Source organism: Nematolebias whitei, chromosome 22, assembly GCF_014905685.2.
Source record: "Nematolebias whitei isolate Nwh7 chromosome 22, NemWhi1, whole genome shotgun sequence".
NCBI lineage: Eukaryota > Metazoa > Chordata > Actinopteri > Cyprinodontiformes > Rivulidae > Nematolebias > Nematolebias whitei.
Window position 1 is genome coordinate 17467837 of NC_056519.1, and position 21256 is coordinate 17489092.

At 38.8% G+C, this 21256-nt stretch overlaps 1 protein-coding gene across 1 annotated transcript in view; it reads right to left on the reverse strand.

Moving 5' to 3' along the window:
• The window catches only part of acss3 (acyl-CoA synthetase short chain family member 3), a 66855-nt gene extending 45923 nt beyond the window's left edge, over window positions 1-20932 (reverse strand). The window contains exons 1-8 of the mRNA XM_037695648.1: window positions 20546-20932; window positions 18455-18599; window positions 18116-18304; window positions 16837-16971; window positions 15355-15495; window positions 14056-14136; window positions 13737-13832; window positions 11153-11304 (exon numbers count right to left, since the gene is read on the reverse strand). Coding sequence (XP_037551576.1) covers window positions 11153-11304; window positions 13737-13832; window positions 14056-14136; window positions 15355-15495; window positions 16837-16971; window positions 18116-18304; window positions 18455-18599; window positions 20546-20841 — 1235 coding nt within the window. The 5' untranslated portion in view covers window positions 20842-20932. The remainder of the gene's footprint in view (window positions 1-11152; window positions 11305-13736; window positions 13833-14055; window positions 14137-15354; window positions 15496-16836; window positions 16972-18115; window positions 18305-18454; window positions 18600-20545) is intronic.
• Window positions 20933-21256: the final 324 nt, after the last annotated feature.

The following is a 21256-nucleotide window of genomic DNA, read 5'->3' on the forward strand; positions in this document are numbered from 1 at the left end:
AGTCCCTGTCACAATAAATCCTTCCCCGATGCCCTTCTAATGACCCAAAACAGCACATTTTCTATCTTTAGCCTCAATGATTGCTCTCATGTTATTCCTTCCAAGAACTCCCTCAGTTGGCTGCATCACATCTAAATCAAAACATCACTTGGTGCTCTAAGGTTATAAAAGGAAGCACAACCCTTAAAATCAAGCCAAATTTAAATAACAGGCACCTTGTTACAAGCTTCCTTATTTGTAAATAGAATTTTTTAACCAAACTTGAAATTGCATTTCATCTTTCACGTAAGGAAGAAATACACCACTAATTTTTGTTTATAGGTTGATACAAAGAACTTTATCATCCGCCGCCATTACAGTCAAGAGATCATGTATTTGTGTTTGTTAGCATCATGTCTCATGAACCACTGGACAGATTTAAATTAAACTTCCAAAAAAATCATCAGATGCAATCTACAACTGATTAGCTTACGAAGTCAACTTGAGTCAAGATGGCTGCCAGAGCTAATCAATCTTAGAAACAGACAGTGCAATTAGGTGTCAGTTTTACAGATAGTGAGCTAAAATGTGGTATGGTAGTAGCTAAGAGTTGTTAACAACACAAAGCACTAACAGATGACATCATTTTACACGTGCTGCTTTCATCTGGTAATACTGTATTTTTCGGACTATAAGGCGCACCTGATAAGGCTCACTGTTGATTTTTGAGCAAATTTAAGGATTTTAAGTGCACCTTATAGTCCAAAAAATACGGTAATCATATTTAGATGGTGAGAATGCAGCTTTATTAAGTCCAGCTAGATTTGGATGTATTAATCAATTCCATTAAAATTAGGGTTTTTTATGTGTTCAATAAAAGAGAAATACAATTTTACTATCTAGCCAAGAAAGTTTTAATGAAACTACAATATTGTGCAGCCAAACAGAAAGGAAATAAACTTGAAAATGCTTAAATTATTGTCTCAATAATAAGTTTATTTTTATTAAAAGCATAACGCTGGGTTGTTTTGTTTTCGAGTGAGCGTCTCAGTGATTATTCACGTTTCTCTGCGCGCTCTGCAGCCTGGCATGTTAACAAGTGATACGCTTCAATCACATTAAGGGTCATTATGGCTGAACGCGCTCCAGGGAAAGTACATGTCTCCATGTACAAGTGAAGACAGAGCAAGTGAGCTGCATTAAATTATCATTTGAACCCTTTCTATAATGAAATTCTGTTTGCTAATAAAGCTAAAAAGCTGTTTTTTTTTATTATTTGTTAGGTTTTCTCCTTTCCATCAAAACACTTAAGTAAAACAAACACAAGTACCTGCAAATCCTTCAAAGTTTTTAGATAATAAATGTGGATGATTTCAGAAATACTCAGATTATTTTTTAAGTACTCACACCACACAGTCCAGAGAAAAACAACTGTTTAGTGCATTATACAAAGTTATCATGCTGAAGAAGGTCAAAAATCCTTACAATAGACTAAAAGATCTTGTAGCTCCTTGTTTTTATATAATTTCTGCAATAAATAAATTTTGTTCTCTTCATCTACAAACTGGATTCCAAAAAAGTTGGGACACTAAAATTGTGAATAAAAACTGAATGCAATGATGTGGAGGTGCCAACATCTAATATTTTATTCAGAATAGAACACAAATCACAGATCAAAAGTTTAAACTGAGAGAATGTATCATTTTAAGGGAAAAATTTGTTTTCAAATTTCATGGCGTCAACAAATCCCAAAAAAGTTGGGACAAGTCCTTTTTTACCACTGTGTGGCATCCCCCCTTCTTCTTACAACACTCAACAGACGTCCAGGGACAGAGGAGACCAGTTTCTCAAGTTTAGAAATAGGAATGCTCTCCCATTCATGTCTAATACAGGCCTCTAACTGTTCAATTATCTTGGGCCTTCTTTGTCACACCTTCCTCTTTATGATGCGCCAAATGTTCTCTATAGGTGAAAGATCTGGACTGCAGACTGGCTATTTCAGTACCTGGATCCTTCTCCTACGTAGCCATGATGTTGTGATTGTTGCAGAATGTGGTCTGGCATTATCGTGTTGAAAAATGCAGGGTCTTCCCTGAAAGATGACGTCTAGATGGGAGCATATGTTGTTCTAGAACCTGAACATAGTTCTCTGCATGAATGGTGCCTTTCCAGACATGCAAGCTGCCCATGCCAAAAGTGCTCATGCAACCCCATACCATCAGTGATGCAGGCTTCTGAACAGAGCGTTGATAACAACTTGAGCTATCCTCGTCTTCTCTGGTCTGGATGACATGACATCCCAGTGTTCCATAAAGAACTTCAAATCGTGACTCATCTGACCACAGAACAGTCTTCCATTTTGCCACACTCCATTTTAAATGACCCCTGGCCCAGTGCAAACATCTGAGCTTGTGGAGCTTGCTTAGAAATGGTTTCCTCTTTGCACTGTAGAGTTTCAGCTGGCAACGGCGGATGGCACGGTGGATTGTGTTCACTGACAATGCTTTCTGGAAGTATCCCTGAGCCCATTCTGTTATTTCCTTGACAGTGGCATTCCTGTTTGAGGTGCAGTGACGTTTAAGGGCCCGAAGATCACGAGCATCCAGTAGAGTTTTACGGCCTTGACCCTTACGCACAGCGATTGTTCCAGATTCTCTGAATCTTTTGATGATGTTATGCACGGTTGATGATGATAACTTAAAAGTCTTTGCTATTTTACGCTGGGTAACACCATTCTGGTATTGCTGCACTATCTTTCTGCGCAACAATGGTGGAATTGGTGATCCTCTTACCATCTTGACTTCTGAGAGACACTGACACTCTGAGAAGCTCTTTTTATACCCAATCATGTTGTCAATTGACCTAATTAGTGTTAATTGGTCTTCCAGCTGTTCGTTATATGCTCAATTTCCTTTTTCCAGCCACTTATTGCTACTTGTCCCAACTTTTTTGGGATTTGTTGACACTGTGAAATTTTGAATCAACATACTTTTCCTTTAAAATATTACATTTACTCAGATTAGACTTTTGATCTGTCATCTGTTATATTACGAATAAAATATTGACATTTGCCATCTCCACATCATTGCATTCAGTTTTTATTCACAATTTGTTTAGTGTCCCAACTTTTTTGGAATCCGGTTTGTACATATTTATGGTCAAGGTTAATTAAAACTACTAGTCTATGCCATGCAAAGACCTACTTTGCAATATATTTGTATCAGTTACTTTAGTAATTTTAGTAATTTCACACTTGCCTCCACCAAGGCCAAAAGATGCATTAGGAACAAGACAACGTGTAGACAATTTATTGATGTCAAAAGCTCAGAACAGAAAGGACAAATGCCATGAACATTAATCAAAATATTGAAAAGAAATATCCTCTGCCTGCTGCAGCTCTATTTAAAAAAGGTGCTGTGCATTCAGCACCATGAAGATTCAGCCCACGCTGGAATGAGTGACTGAGGCCACAGGTTGCAAACATTCGAAAATTGCTTTATGACCGTGCACCAAGACACATTTTCAGATTGCTGAGCAGAATGAAAATGACAATTGAAAACTGGTCTGAGTGCTTCTGATCCACAATTATTCAATGTGACCAGCTCAGCAAGTAGACTCACTGGGATTAAAGCGTTAAAATGTGTTTTTGATTTTAAAGCACAAGTGGCGCCTGAACAGCGCAACCACGAGCACAGATTTACCACAGAGCTACACTGACCCAGTGAGCATTTTGCAGTTGAAAAGACATCTGAACAACCTTAACTGTGCAGTTGGGTAAAGGCTAAAATCAGGTTAAATTTGGTCTGAAAGTGAAAGCTCTGCAGGGACTATAAACAACACCATGCTGACATTTGCAATTTACTAACATGAGGAGAACACCATCTCTCAGGGATCCAGAAGGAATTTCCCCATACATCTAATAACACATGCAGGGGTCTTGTGGATTATCCACAAGTACTAGAATATAGTTGCCATGACAAATGCATGAACAGCCTTGAGTCCAGTCATCATTATCAGACTGTTCTGATCAATAATGATGCTTTGGTCTCTATTCGTTTTTGTATAGTTTGTTATATCATCACCAACTGAGTAAAATGTACTTTGTCATTCCTACACAGAATGATCAGAGAAATTATTGTTTTAAAGGTAAAACTGAAATGAAATGCTGTTACTTTGTTTGTGTAGTACAGGGCTACTCAACTAAACTGCTCAGGGGCTGGACATCCAGAAATTAAAGTAATTATGTAAATAAACCAAGTATCTAAATGATCCGTTACCTTTTAAATTTGTTTATTTTGCTGCATTGAATCACAAATGCAATAAACAGAAGCCAAAAGTATAATTCAGAGAAATTACATTTCAAGATTTCCAGGTGCTGGTCATAAAATTAGAATATCAAGAAAAAGTTGATTTATTTCAGTAATTCCATTCACAAAGTGAAACCTTTATATTATATTCATTTATTACACACAGACGGATATATTTCAAATGTTTATTTCTTTTAATGTTGATGATTATAACTGACAAACTAATGAAAACTCCAAAATTCAGTATCTCAGAAAATTAGAATATTACTTAAGACCAATTAAAAAATATATTTTTAGACATGTTGGCCAACTGAAAAGTATGAATGTGAAAAGTATGAGCATGTACAGCACTCAATACTTAGTTGGGGCTCCTTTTGCCTGGATTACTGCAGCAATGCAATGTGGCATGGAGTCGATCAGTCTGTGGCACTGCTCAGGTGTTATGAGAGCACAGGTTGCTCTGATAGTGGCCTTCAGCTCTTCTGAATTGTTGAGTCTGGTGTATCACATCTTCCTCTTCACAATACCTCATAGATTTTCTATGGGGTTAAGGTCAGGCGAGTTTGCTGGCCAATTAAGAACAGGGATACCATGGTCCTTAAACCAGATACTGGTAGCTTTGGCACTGTGTGCAGGTGATAAGTCCTGTTGGAAAACGAAATCTGCATCTCCATAAAGTTGATCAGCCGCAGGAAGCAGGAAGTGCTCTAAAACTTCCTGGTAGACTGCTGCATTGACCTTGGACCTCAGAAAACAGTGAACCAACACCAGCAGATGACATGGCATCCCAAACCATCACTGACTGTGGAAATTTGACACTGGACCTCAAGCAACGTGGATTTTGTGCCCCTCCTCTCTTCCTCCAGACTCTGGGACCTTGATTTCCAAAGGAAATGCAAAATTTACTTTCATCAGAGAACATAACTTTGGACCACTCGGCAGCAAGCCCAGGCGCGATGTTTCTAAGGTGGTCTCTTGTTCAAGAGTGGCTTGACACAAGGAATGTAACAGCTAAAATTCATGTCTTGCATACGTCTGTGCGTGGTGGTTCTTGAAGCACCAACTCCATCTGCAGTCTACTCTTTGTGAATCTCCCCCACAATTTGAAAGGGATTTTGTTTCACAATCCTCTCCAGGTTGTGGTTATCCTTATTGTTTGTACACCTTTTTCTACCACATTGTTTCCTTCCCTTCACCTCTCTATTAATATGCTTGGACACAGAGCTCTGTGAACAGCCAGCCTCTTTAGCAATGATATTTTGTGTCTTGCCCTCTTTGTGCAAGGTGTCAATGGACATCTTTTGGACAACTGTCAAGTCAGCAGTCTTCTCCATGATTGTGTAGCCTACAGACCTAGACTGAGACCATTTAAAGGCCTTTGCAGGTGTTTTGAGTTAAATAGCTGATTAGAGTGTGGACACCAGGTGTCTTCGATAATGAACCTTTTCATAATGTTCTAATTTTCTGAGATACTGAATTTGGGGTTTTCATTAGTTGTCCGTTATAATCATCAACATTAAAAGAAATAAACATTTGAAATATATCAGTCTGTGTGAAATGAATGAATATAATATACAAGTTTCCCTTTTTGAATAGAATTACTGAAATAAAATCAACTTTTTCATGATATTCTAATTTTCTGACCAGCACCTGTATTTCCTTGCAATAAAAGTAGAGATATGTTTTAATGTGAAACTGTATTAAAACAAAATTAACACACTACACCTCCTATTTAACACAAATATTATTCTAACATATCTGACTTACGTGTGCTTTTCAAAAAAAAAAAAAATGTTGACTGTTTTTGTTGTTCTCTGAATGACCGATATGTTGCTGTTCCAGGTCGGTCCATTAAGAACAAGTTCTCAGTTCTCATACGGCTGCACAGATCAGTTCTTACTCAAACAATTTTTAAATCTCAGGTGAAGCGTCCACGTCCCACTCAGGTGTGAGCAGAATCAAAAGAGGCGGAGCAGAACTCAGCTGGGATGAAAGAGAGCTCAATGCATGTTGAACATCTCCTTTGTGTAATTTACTAAAACGAATTAACTCAATCTGTTATGGTTAACTATTGTTTTAAACCAACTTCAAAGCTGTTGTGCATCATCACAATATTCCCCCAGTAATAGATCTCTTTCTTGTTCTTTAATCCAACTCGCTGACAATCACACACTGATATGAATCAGTTTATCAGAACTCCTCGCACAGCAGAAGAGAGAAAGAGTGCACCCCTGCGAGAGTGTTCAGCCTTTAGACTTGTGTCTCTGCTAATTTAGTTATTATAATTAACTCCAAACAGATATTTGTAGCCCCAGATTAAAGCCAAGATGTAGCTCTATGTTTAGCTTTATTTTATTTTCCCCAAAACACAAAGTTCTCTCTTTTAGAGAATCCCAGAGAGAATGCGAGAGCTGCAAAGCATGCTGGGTAGCCTTGTGGAAATTTATGTGCAATGTTTCTGACTGCTAATGATGTTTCTAAATACGGGCTGTTCTTGTTTATGTCCTGTTCAGGTTTGCTTTGGTGTTCATATTGAAATCTTGGTTATTAGCTGTAAACTTCAGAAGGAACAAACACACCTGCCCCTCCCGCCCCGAACATAGAGGATCTGCCGTGGAAGTGGTCACAAGCTACAAGTACTTGGGTTTGCACCTGAATGACAACATCAGCTGGAGCAACACCACCAGCCTGATCAAGAAAGATCATCAGAGACTCTACTTCCTCAGGCGGCTGAAACGAGCTGGTCTGGGAAGCTCAGTCCTCAGCTCCTTCTACAGGTGCGCAGTGGAGAGCATCCTGTGCTCCAGCATCAACGTGTGGCATGGAGGCTGCACAGCTGCAGAAAGAAAAGCTTTGCAGAGAGTGGTGAAGGATGCACAGAAGTCTGTTGGAGTCAGTCTCCCCACAATCACAGACATCTACACCTCCAGATGCAGGAAGAGGGCCACCTGCATCATGAAGGACCCCACTCACCTTGCACACAAACTTTTTGCCCCGCTCCCCTCTGTCACAAGGCTGAGGAGCATTAAGTGCAGAACCACCAGGCTGAGGAACAGCTTCTACCCTGAAGCTGTTATTCATACATCTCTAACCAGGAAAAAAAATCACTGTGAAAAATCACTAATGCCATTTGGTTATTGATGTGTGCTGCTGACTATCCATGATGCTGATCTCATGCTGCTGATTATTTTGTGTTGCTGTGTTCATTGGTCCTCATCTGCTCACACAGACTCATGTTCGTGCTGCTGTTGTTTTGGCACATTGTTTTTGTACCATTAGCGCTTAGCATACTCTTAGTCTTGTGTATTCATAGTTAAGTGAATGTAGTATATTCGTAGTTCATGACTCGGACCTTACTCATGTTTTTCTTTACAATTTGTGTTTTTGTTAGATGTAACTGGGACCCTGTGAACATAGTTTCGTTCCACCTCATGTACCACGTGTGGTGTGTATGGCAAATAAATCTCTCTGAATCTCTAAACTGACACAATGAGTCAGAGGTTGTTCCCGGCATTTATAAGGGGGAAAGCAGTGAGTTGTGTAGTAGTGGTTGTAGTAAGGATCCCCACTGAAAAAGAATGAGTCACAGAATGATGCCTGGCCTTGCATTGTGTCACGTGAGACAATGCTTTCAGTGGGGAGAAGATACATCTTAAAGCGTAGGTACTTCTGTAAGCTTGTGGAAATGTTGCAAATTGAAATGATTTTTGAAGGTCTCTCTCATTGATTTTTTTCTTATGTATTTTTTTTTTTTTTTTAATCACTGAACTCATCCGCTGGCTGGACTTAAGTCACCCATGAGCCAGAAGTGGCTCGTGGGCCGCCAGTTAAGTAGCCCTGATGTCGAGGCATGTCCGTTGTTGGATGGACATTTAATGAAACAAATATCTTGTTTAAACTTCTGTCTCCAAGCCAGAATGGATGCAGCATCCTAAACTTGCTATTCAGCCTCAATGAACAAGGATTGTGATCAATCCCGGAGAGCGCCTGCTCTCCCACCTTCTATCGAGACCACAAAGGCATCATGGTCAAAATGAATGGGAAATGTATGCTGAACAGTTTATTAGAAGTTCAACTGTCCTTTACCACATGTTGGAGGTAACTTGTTAGCACACAGCCTGTACAGTTTGACGTCTTCATGACCAATTACATGAAAATACGTCTCGTTTCATATTCTTCACGCTATCTATGTCCCTCCATTCTCAAACTTTCAACTGAATAAAGTGTGTTTTTTACACATTTATATTTTAACCTTAACATTGCCAATTAGAAAACAGAAAAAATAAGATTTTGCATCTTGCACGCTCCTATACATATTTGCATGATTTACAGACTTGCGTTGTATGACTTACATATTTGTTTTTGTTTGTGTGTTCTATAAACGCCCAGAGTTAAATGTAGACTAAATTTAAATGAAGACGTTCAGATTTTAATGATGACCAAGACTAGACTTGGTGTAGAAACAGCATCTGTTGCTCTCTGGAAAGGCTGTTGCTGTTCACTACCCTTCATAATTAAACACACAAGCAGGTCAAGAGACTGAGTGATGAGGGTGAGGAAGGGATGTGCATCAACAGATGGCAAAAGACTAATCCCAAGGAGCTGAACAGCCTGAGCAGACAACCATCAGCCGTGACATGTTTTAATAAAATTCTTGAAGCCCTACGAGAAACCAGCGGTTACATTCTAGATATTATCACCACAACTTTAAAAGTAAAAACAGATTATATTATTATTTGGGCATAGTTTAATTTTACAGACAGACAAGTATGCCAAACATGCAGCTTCCCAATCAGTGGGAGACTTGGTATGAAAAATGTTGCATGTCAACATTTCCTGTAAAGAAACTGCACAATCTGCTAGCACTAGATTGTGTGTCAGGGATGACCATCAGCTACTACCATACCAAAGTTAAAATCAACATCTGTAGACATGACTATGTTATAACTGTTTTTGTGTTGTGGCAGCCATCGTGATACAAGTTGACTCCCAAAGTTAATGAAATGTAGACATACATCCAAGGATTCATTTTTGAGCATTTGATTGGAATTAATCCAGCAGTTCATGAGTTATTTTGCTAATAGACGGTGCTGACAACAACAAGTAGTGCCAAAGTTGGGTGGGGTTTTTTTGGGTTTTTTTTAAGATACTGCTTTATCTTTCGTTGCTAAAAGTATGTGATGTGGATGGCAATCAGCTACAACTACACCAAATTTTATCTCTGGCGGTCAATCTGGCTGATTTATACCTATTTATCTAACAATGTTCAGTCAGGTCATCTGGACATTTTCTTTTTTTGGCTGAGACATTTCATCCTTCATCCAAAGGACTTCTTCAGGACTGAATAAGTCCTTTAGATGAAAGACGAAATGTCTCAGCAAAAAAAAAAGAAAAGAAAAATAAACTGTCCAGATGACCTGACTAAACATTGTTAGATTTGTACATGGATTATTGACCATGAACATTGGTATACCTATTTATCAAAGTCCATGCTCAATAATCCAGGTAAAAAATCCAACAATAGTCAGTCAAGCCATTTGGACAGTTATTTTTTTTTTGTTTGTTTTTAATTTTGAGATACATTTCGCCCCCATCCAAAGGGCTTCATCAATCCAAGGAGTCCCACCTATTTGTTTGTATGTTGTACGTATGTATACCTATTTATGGTTGTATGTATGTATGTTGTATGTATGTATACCTATTTATGTTTGCATGTATGTATCTTGCATGTATGTATACCCATTATGTTTGTATATATGTTTTATGTATGTATACCTATTGTTTGTATTTATGTACCTTGTATGTATGTATGTATGTATACCCATTTACGTTTGTATGTATGTATGTTGTATGTATGTATACCTTTACATTTGTATGTATGTATGCATGTTGTATGTATGTATACCTATTAATGTTTGTATGTATGTATACCCATTAATGTTTGGATGGATGTATACCTATTAATGTTTGTATGTATGTATACCTATTAATGTTTGGATGGATGTATATCCATTTATGTTTATATGCATGTATGCATGTTGTATGTATGCATACCCACAGTATTTATGTTTGTATGTATGTATGTATGCATGCATGTTGTATGTATGTATACCTATTAATGTTTGTAAGTATGTATCTTGTACGCATGTATACCTATTATTGTTTGGATGTATGTATACCCATTCATGTTTATATGTATGTATGTATGCATGCATGCATGCATGCATGTATGTATGTATACCTATTAATGTTTGTATCTATGTATGTATCTATGTATGTATGTATGTATGTATGTATGTATGTATGTATGTATGTATGTATGTATGTATGTATGTATGTATACCTATTTACGTTTGTATGTATGTATGTATGTATGTTGTATACCTATTTATGTTTGTATGTATGTATGTTGTATACCTATTTATGTTTGTATGTATGTATGTTGTATGCCTATTTATGTTTGTATGTATGTATGTTGTATGCCTATTTATGTTTGTATGTATGTATGTTGTATGCCTATTTATGTTTGTATGTATGTATGTTGTATACCTATTTATGTTTGTATGTATGTATGTTGTATACCTATTTATGTTTGTATGTATGTATGTATGTTGTATACCTATTTATGTTTGCCAAAGTTGATCAGCTGTGGTAGCCATTTTAAATCAGGTTGACTCAAAGAGTTGATCAGTTATAGATGTGCATCTAATGATTACTTTATGAGAGTTTTATTCAAATACATCCAGTGGCTCATGAGATATTTTACCAGCAGACACATGCACACACTCAAGACCTAAGCATGAACCTCATGAACTTATCATTTAAAAGAAACTTCCACAGGAAAAAAAAAAAGGTTTAATTTCTACCTGGACAGAGAGTATTTTTTGCCGACTGCAGCGTGTGGGTCCTGCTGCCGAATGGCCCGGATGGCAGTGGGTGCTGTGAACATGGAGGTGGCTCCATGTTCGGACAGGACGCGGAAGAATGCCCCCGGGTCTGGAGTCCCTACAGGCTTTCCCTGCGATCATTTGGCACAGCGACAACAGATCAGGTTACGCTCTGCAACCGAGTTCATGTACTGATGTTAACAATTACTGCATCGTTAAAAACAACAAACTACATGACATGAGGAAACAGAACAGCTGTCAGCAATGAGGACGCACACAGGAGGTTTCATCCAGATAAACATGAAATCCAGGAATTAGAATTTAAATGCCTAGCAAGAAATGTTTTAAACTAAAGACCATCTCATGTTAAGTTACACTTTTGGTTTAGTTTAAAATTTAATCAGTTGTAGATGTACACCCAGTGTTCCTTAAAATCCATTAAATGGTTGTGATAGTTTGCTAAAAGACAAACAGGGTTGACTTCAACAGTTATTGTCAAAGTTTGAAGCAAACATGTTGCGCTTAAAATATGTTGGAAATAATGATCATAATGATAATGAATAATGATGAGTGATTGACATGATTTACCACATATTTAGCACAATATCTGTAAAGCTGAGTTATAGTTATTTTTGTGTTTTTAAGCTCCCTAGGCTGTGGCAGCCATCTTGAAATGGTTTCACTCCTTAAAGTGAATCCTTTCCAGGTGTACATCAAGGCTAAAAATGACCAAAGAACATTCATTGGTTATATTTTGCAACGCGCATGCAACACACAGACAACTCTGTGTTTAAAGACAAACAAGATTAGCCACAGGCAAAGTATGATTACAGTATTTAACCTCAAAAAGACAGATTTCACAGTGAGAACCAACATATTTAAGACAAATAGACCAGCAATCATAAACTTTGTCAATTTTGCAATTTCAGAATAATCTGTTTCTATACTACAGTGAATAAAAATATGATCTTATTGTAAGAAAGAGGGGAAAAAAATCTAATTGGTAGTGAAAAAGCAGCTTGTCCCACAGGTAAGAGAAAACCAACGTGGTAATGTAATCAGACACATTTACACTACAACAAACAGAACAGACAAACATTCCTCTGAGATTTGACCTTCAAAACTATTACCATAATTTCTGGACTTCAGGCCGATACTTTTTTCATAAACTTTGAACCCCGCAGCGTACACAGTACAACGCTGCAGCTAATTTATGGACGGCTTTTTGACTACCCAACAAGCATCATGCCGCCAAAACATATAGCCTCGTCACACCCAATACATGTCTCTCTTGGGGGGGTGGGTCCTTGTGACTCAATGAGACTACCTGTATAAATAAAGGTTAAACAAAAACTGACCAATGAAATTTTTAAACAGATCACAGTGGACCAATGAAACTTGGGGAGTCCCCCCTGCCCGTTCTCTCCTCCCCTCCATGGAGGCACAATGAAATATTTGCAGCCACTCGAAATAAGTGTGATTCGTACATTTGTGTCAGTATCTTATGCTATAATGTGGACACCCATGGCTTATAGACAAGTGCAGCCTATATATCAGGGGTCTGCAACCTGCGGCTCTGGAGCCACATGCGGCTCTTTGGTCTCTCTGTAGCAGCTCTTTCAAGCTTCAACCAAAACAAACAAAGCTGAATTTTATTGGTTGTTATACAAGCAATAATAGTTTTAGCTGTTTTCCTGTCATTTCCTTTGCAAATACTCTAACTTTTTGCTTTATTTCTATACTTATTTTTTTCACAGTTAAAAAAAATGATATAGGTCTGCATAGTTCATAGTTGTTTTTTTATTTTTAAAAAAACTCCCCCCCCCCCCCCCCTTACAATAATCTGGTCTTTTGATTTGTCTTAAATTGTAAAAATGCCAATAAATGTTAAAAATCTAATGTTTTTAGCTTTAAAATGTCACCTCTACTGGCCACAAAAGTCTCCTCCAACAAACTTAAAGTGGCCCATGGGCCACCAGTTGATAACCACAGTTGTAGCAGGTTGTTGCGGCTCTGGACACATTTAATTTAGTGAATGAAGACATAAAAATGGCTCTTTTGATCGGAAAGGTTGCAGACCCCTGCTATAAACGTACAAAAAAATTTTTTTATTTAAATTTAGTGGGTGCGGCTTATATTCAGGTGCGCTCAATAGTCTGGAAATTACGGTAATTACGTGTGCTCCACTGATCAATCAGTAGTGAACTCTTAAAGAACAAAGACGGAGAACGACAGAAACAAATGTCCAGTAGTAGTTTGAAAGCCTGAACAATTGAATAGAAGATATGTATTTGAAAAACATTTCATCTTAAAGGCCAAGATTCAAATGCAGGTGGCACATTTACTGAAATGGAGAAAAGAAGCAGCGAGAAACAGGGCGAGCCGTTTGAGCTGATGACCACAGATTGCAGCAGCCAGAGTCAAATCGTTCAGCGCAAAAACGTCCGTCAGACAAACGTGCATTTCATTTGCAGAGAAATCCAAAACGCAAACACAATAAAGCATTACAATTTTGCACAGATTATTACTTCAACCATGGTTTTCGTGTGTCTCGGGGACATACCTCATAAAGAATTGTGCTGTTGCCATGGAGCAAAGGCCCGTAGCAGATGTAGGAATGTCCGACCACCCAGCCCAGATCTGACGCTGCCCACCAAACCTGCCTCAAACCAACAATGCATGTAACACTGTTCTTAAATTGGATAAGAATGCAATTATATAAAATATGCAAAGTTTAAAAGCTGTATGAATAGAAATCAAATCTCAAATGTTTAAAAGTGTAGCTGAATTTTCTTTCGATAAACATGTATTTCCACGCTAATCCACCTCTTTGCTGATTATAACCTCATTCTTAACAGCAGTAAAAAATAATATTTTCTTACATCTCCAGGACTGAGGCCATAAATGTTCGACATGGTCCATTTCAGCATGACAGCGTAGCCTGCGGTGTCCCGAACAACACCCTGAGGGTGGGATGAGGAAAAACATCAAACTACTGACAAGTATTTACAAAGCTGGAGAAGTAGGACTTTAAAATCACTTAAAACACAGACGATCAGCCATGCTGCGCCAAATTAAATGGTATTTTGGTCGAATGAATGTTTTTAACACGCACACCACCGTCTGGCTATTTTTACTCGTTGGTGCCTTCTAACCATTTGAGCGAAGCAGTGGTTCCTGCAGCTTTCGTGTCAACAAGTCTTCAGATAGCGTATAGTGTGCAGAAAACAATAAGTGTGAGCGCCTAATGTGCCACAAAAGTGAGAATATCTCCTTTTTTAAGGAAGATGGAGTTAAGCTACATGCTGACAAGACTATTCTTCCTTTGAAGGATGCAGCAAAAGCTTCCGCTGCACTGGAAATATTTGGTTTCCTTTCTGTCCTGTTCTTATTACCGTACTTGCCGCCGAACACATCGCACCACCTTGCAAGTCGCATCAGTCCAAAAATGTCTAATAAAGTGGAAAAATACATAAATAAGTCGCTTCGCAGTATAAATCGCATCTATTATGCGTCACCGCTGACAACCTGGAAATGTGGGCCGGTGTGCCAAAAATTGACTGGCTGCCAAATGGCCGCCATGGGAGAGTGCATGGGAGGACTTTAAAAAGAATTTAACAAGATTAGCACTTAAAAACAATTGTTTATTTGCTCAAAATTATAGTAAAGGTGTGCCTCAGTTGAACTTATCCTTAATAAATGCACTTTAATGGGCCAATCAGCTGCATTTCGCCTGGGCAGCGCGGCGAAATGCAGCTGATTGGACGTTTGCTCCAGGCGTTCCGGAGCGAGACGAAGGTGGCTTCGTATGGCAAGCCAAGTGTCTCATTAATTGCCACTTTTACCTATTAATGAGACACTTGGCTTGCTAAATTAGTCAAGAGCCCTCTAGCGGCTGAAAATGGTAGTGTTCAATATTTTCCATGTCAAAATGAATGAAATCGTCAGATCTCAGCCAAAAATTGGCTATAAATATGGGAAGAAACAAAACAAATATGTCACTTTGTCACAGGACTTGCAAATTTATGCAAAAAGGTGCGACTTATACAGCGAAAAATACCATAAATAAAATCTGTTTGTAGAGTCAAAAATCTTCAGAGTCATGCATAGATAAACTCAGCCCAGAGTAAATTTGTGAACTTGTGCTGACATACTTCTACATCTGAACAATAATGAGCAACCTTTGGTGTCCCGGTGGTCCCAGATGTGTAGAGAACGTACAGAGGATGGCTGGAGGGCAAAGGAACACAGTCATGTGGTCGAGCAGTGGCCATCTCCTCGTCCCAGTCCAGATTCAGGTCTGGGCTCACTGACGCAGTCTCCTGACGCATAAAAACATGGAAAAATCTGTTTAAACTAATGTTACAAACTGTTGCTGCTGTAGAGTACAAAAATAATGATTTCAGCTGACTCAGGTTATAAAAAGTTATCAAAATGTTTTGTTTTCTACCATAGAACTCACACAGAAGAAAAATATAATTTGTCTATGTATTTTGGCTCAACTAATTCAGCTTATCTATCCTTCCATCCAATCATCCATCCGTTATCTTTACCCGCCTCTTCCATTTTGGTCATGGGGGTCACTGGTGCCCATATCCAGCAGTCACTGTGCGAGAGGCGGGGGGCACCCTGGACAGGTCTCCAGTCCATCACAGGGACACATGGAGACAAACAAGATAATGATTCACTCTCATTCACACCTAGGAACAATTTACCAATCAGCCCAACATGCATGTTTTTGGTCTGTGAGAGGAAACTGGAGTACCCGGAGAAAACCCACACATGTACAGAGAGAACATGCAAACTCCACCCAGAAAGGTCCCCAGCCAGGGTTTGAACTGACAACCTTCTCGCTGAGCAACATCTCTACCAACTGAGCCACAATGCCACCCTTCAGCTTACATTCAGCTTTTTAAACCACTCAAAACGTTTTTTTGTTGTTTTTTTTTAATTATTGCTATGTTTCTGTACAGTGATTTATTTTTATTGCCGTTGTTTTTTTTTAAATTTCCTCATTGAAATAAAGAGACAAACTTAAACCTTTGAAAAACTGACATCTCCAGTTAATTTTGCTTTTAGCCACTGTTTGGCTGGTCTTAACTTCTAGCCATTGTTTTGCTATTTACAGCTACTCTTGCTAGTGTTAGCTTTAAGCTACTTAATTGCTAGCCCAAGTTTTTAGCTACTCTGTAACTAGTCTTAACTTTTTTTTTTTGTCTTGATTATTTTTAGCTTCTATCCTGATGGTTTCAACTAATTAATTTAAGCTTTTCTTCAACAAATTTCAGGAAGGTAATGCTCACTTCATATTCACATGGAATTTTTTGCAAAAAATGCAATTCCTCCAACTACTTTACATCATATTATTGCTCAATTGTGTGCAATGAAGATAAATTATTCCCAAAACTCAGCCTGCTTCCAAACTGAATCTGTGCCAGACTGCATGTGACTGATGCTAACCTCCATTTCTGACATGTAAATACATATAGTACACCCACTATACATTTGTTTATACTTATAGATCTGCAATACTATTTATCATTGAAATGCTTTGCAAAAGCAAAATCAGATGAAAGATGAGTAAAAGCAAAAGATGTACTGTTTTAGACACATTTACGGTCCGTCACTTTACCAGATGTATGCTGTGGAGCTCCAGTTCTTACCATGTTGGGTCTGTTGTAGATGAGGACTTTGGAGGGTCTGTGAGAGCTCATCTCCAAAGCCTTCTGCACCAGCGGGATGTACTCCACTCTCCTGCCTGGCTCGATGCCGAATGAGGCTGTAACCAGCAGCTTAGGCTAGAAAACATGATTCAGCTGAGATTGTCTGATGAAAAACAAATTGAAAAGTAACATTTTTTTTCCAAGTGCATCCAAACATTTCCTGTAACCCTTCAAACTAAGAGAATTGATAAGTTGTAAAGAATAAAAGTCTTATTTTTTTACTATTTCATCAAAAGTTTCTATGATTACATATTTAGACAAGGAAACATTTTACTTATAAAAATGTTTCTTTTTTTTTTTGTACCCTGATGAATGCTCAATCATCCAGGTAGAAAAATCTCACAAAGTTAAGTCGGATCACCTGGACGGATTCAAAAAGAATGAAAAATTGTTGAAACGTTTCATCTTTGATCCAAAAGACAGTCAGTTTGAGGAGCTGCACTAAACTCAGTCTTATAAATAGCACCTTCTCACAGTTTGTTGTTATCTAGAATGATCTGTTCACATGGTAAAGGAGGACCATCAGCCTAACGACCGATCGTTAGTGCCATGATGGCCACTTGCTATTCACAGAGGGCTGACTGATACTAGAAAGCTTTTTGTCATTCAGTGTCTTCAGTAGAAAGAGAGAGACATGAAGAAACAAAGCCGATAAATGAAAACGAGGTCTATAATTTTAATTTATCATGCGATTAACTGATTTATTGTTTATCGCAACAGGCCTAACTACTGGTATTCATTCTGTTCTTAAAGGTTCTTATAACTATAACCTCAATTAATTTGAATGTTTTACTAAAATCTGACAAGTTGTCCTCCCAAAAATGCCTTTACAGTACAGTTAAAGTTTCAAATAGTCGCTTATATACTTCATATTGTGGTTTATTTCATTTCTTTATACGGACACTAACAGAACCATAGAAAAACGATTAGTCAGAGTGTCAATCATTCACAGTACTGATCAGATCACGGTGTGTGTACAGAGTAAATACAGGGCTTTCTATAGTTAATCATAAATCCTGGGGTAACTCAAGCAACTTAGCCTTTCAATATTTAAAAAAAAAATTACACACATTAATAATAAAAGAGGAACTGGATTATCCTGCTTCACAAAAACATGAAATTGAACACTTAACTGTGTGGTGAAGAAAGAAAAGACAGCATTCACTCTGGCGGAGATCACCATCAACCCCAAGGAGAGGGAAAGATACCACCTCCTTACCTTGGCATGATCGATGCGGACCGAAAGTTCTTTGGAGGCAAAGCCACCAAAGATGAGGCTGTGAGGCGCACCGATCCGTGCACAGGCCAGCATGGTGAACATGGCCTGGGGCACCATGGGCATGTAGATGACCACCACGTCTCCTTTCCTCACCCCGTTCTTCACAAGGACTCCTGCTAACCTGGACACCTGGAGTGGGACGCAGAAGAGGTGATGAACACAGAAAGCCGTCTCCCCTGTCCTATAAAAACTGACAAATAAAAGTTCTACAACACCACGTAAGGTTTGCTCACAAGCAATGGGCCTTGCTGTTCTGTATTTTCCATTGATGGCGTTTACCTGGTCCTGAAGTTCCCTGAAAGTGATGATCATTTTAGTTCCGGTCACCGGGCTGTCATAAATGATGGCAGGCTGCTCTCCTCGACCGCTTTCGACATGACGGTCCACCGCGTTGAAGCACATGTTCAACTTTCCTCCAACAAACCTGTTAAAAAAAACACATTTAAAGTAAAGTCATACTTAAGATGCAGGCCCAACGTAAATTAAAAATGTCACAAATGCAGTTGATGCCGTTTTTCCTTTTCTTTCCTTCTACAGCTGTAGATAATGTAGATGTTGGGCAGAACTCCTCCCTGAGCGATGGTCACTCCTCTCAGCAACTTGTTGAGCTCCTCATCATCGCAGACATCCAGCTGCAGGTGTCGGGGGGGGGGGGGGGGATGATCCTGGTCTTCTTGTTATCATGAGCCACGTTTCCTGCCAGCTCCAAGGATCTCAGCAGTCAGTCACTCGAGCACTTCCACCAGGTAGACGGAGATGCATCCACAGCACCTCCTTTTCAACTCATTTGGGATTTGAGGCTGTATGTGAGGTATTATTTGAACTTTAAGATGTTAATCAGCTGCTCCTGGTTGTAAAAACCACCTTGTTGTCATGGTTACGCTTCATAACAAATGTCCAAAAGTAAAAGGTTTTCATTCAAAATCCTTCCAGCTTCACAGTGGCAAATACCAGAGGAAGTAATTATCCAAAAAAGCCATTTGCATCCAAAAACAGCGGGATTAAAATTTTCTAAAGCAATATCTCTGAATGAAAGTAACAGCTACTCCGACATGCAGCCACCACAAGTGGCGCAATTCTGCAATTGCGCAATTAGGCGTAATTCCAACAACATTGTGTTTAATTGGATTTGTGAAGAGTATTAATAATTTCAAATAAACATTGTCAGATCTTTTAATATGACCTGTTAGCATCCGCCTGCTTGAAACACTCCAGTCTGCTGTGTCATTTGTAAATATTGATTAAAGGTCAGAAATTATGGTTGTGACCACAAACAGGGATTTTTTTTTTTTTCCATTCAACCTTTATACAGGCTAGACTCAATGAGCCACGAGGACTCATTTACAAGAGGGACCTGTTCCAGACCGAACATATTAAGTACAGACAACAATAACAATAAAGAACAATCAAATACAGTAAAAATGCAGTTAAAATAAGAGTAGTGTACAAAACAATAAATCAGGGTGCCATAAAATGGGGTGAAAAATTATTGTTTAAAACAGTGTTTGTCAATTAGAGACTGTTCAAGGCGCAACAATACAAACCCTCACCTGATGGGGATAGTGTCTCTGAAGGGACAAAAACTCTGATTACATTAGAAGAAGGACTAAAAAATATACTTGGAGATGTTTAATGTGACAGAATGGCTGATGCTCTGCTAGCCTCTGAAAAAAAATAATTATTTCTGGTTCCTTTAGCTCCCCAATATAACCAGTTATGAACCGGCTCTAGTACCAGCCCTGGTCTAGCACTGCCCCTTAAAAAGACTAATTGGAAAGTTTGTTGGTTTGAAATCTCATGTATGCATGCATGCATATGTATGTACATAGTACGTATGTATGCATGTACATAATACTATTTTGGATGCGTGTTTCTGCTTTTAAAAAAAATGTTAGCAATGGTTTTCAAATTGTATTTAATTCCTGGAAAGCATCTGAAGACCTTCACTTTGCGTTTTATGACCCACAGAGGAGTCTGGATGACTGTTACGGAAAACCACTGGTGTAAGTAACTCAGACTAAGTCGCAAGTTATAAAGCTCTTTCGTTGAGAAAACTGTCTAAGGGAATTGAATTCACTAAGGGGTCTTGGTTAGATCCATGGGTCATGATGTGATAGGAAATTGACAGAATCGTGTAAAATTATGAAACAAATGAGAAATTGAAAATTAAATAAATGCTATAGATAAAGTCTAGTCATTTTCGACATTTATGAATTTGTGTTTTTTTTTTTAATATTATGTGATGACGTAATTAATTTAAAATGCGTCACTTTTGGCTCTCCATACAGGCAGGCCATCTCATGTGGTTTGAGTGGAGAAATGTGGTGATTTGACAGTTTTTAGGAGGTAGGTAGGAGACTGGAAACCTACCAGTTCGGGAACACAGGGTCCTCAACGTGCAGAGTTTTCCTCCACGGTTCGAACCAGCTTATGTCCCGTCCCATCTCGGCCCAGAACGTGTCCGGTTTGTCCCTGGCGGCGGAGAAAGCTCGGCTGTACGCGCAATCTGACGCGTAAAACCTGCAGCTGTGCGCCCCGCTCCCCGTCCTCGGGTTTGCGGACGCACTGTGTCCAGCTGCTTGTTGCTTTGCAGCCCAGTGACTCCACAGCTCCCTCCGCAGCGGCCAGTGCTTCAGGCGCACCGTGAACTTTATATGGGAGTGCATCGTTTTTATTTCACCCGAAACTGGAAGTTTCACGCGCAATCCAACACTTGAGCAACTCGCGTGGGGTTCATACAGGAACACTTCTTCCAGAATCCCCTTGCAGAGCTCTGAACTATGAACTGGATGCAGTTCCTGCAGGAGGAGCTTTGCGCTTCCAGGAAGGAGGAGAATTACGCAACAGGCCTAAAAACCCGGACAGCCTGTACTTTCACTACAAAGAGCTCACTGATGTGTTTGGATACAGTTTAAAATTCTTATTAGCCGTTTGAAAATCTGGTTTAAATCTGAATTATAAAAAATGATACATTGTGGGTAAATAAAATACATTTAAAGGCCTTGAAATAATCTTATATTCCACCTCAAGCAAATTGTGCTGAATACCACCTTCAGAGTAACAACTATCAGCTACTACCAC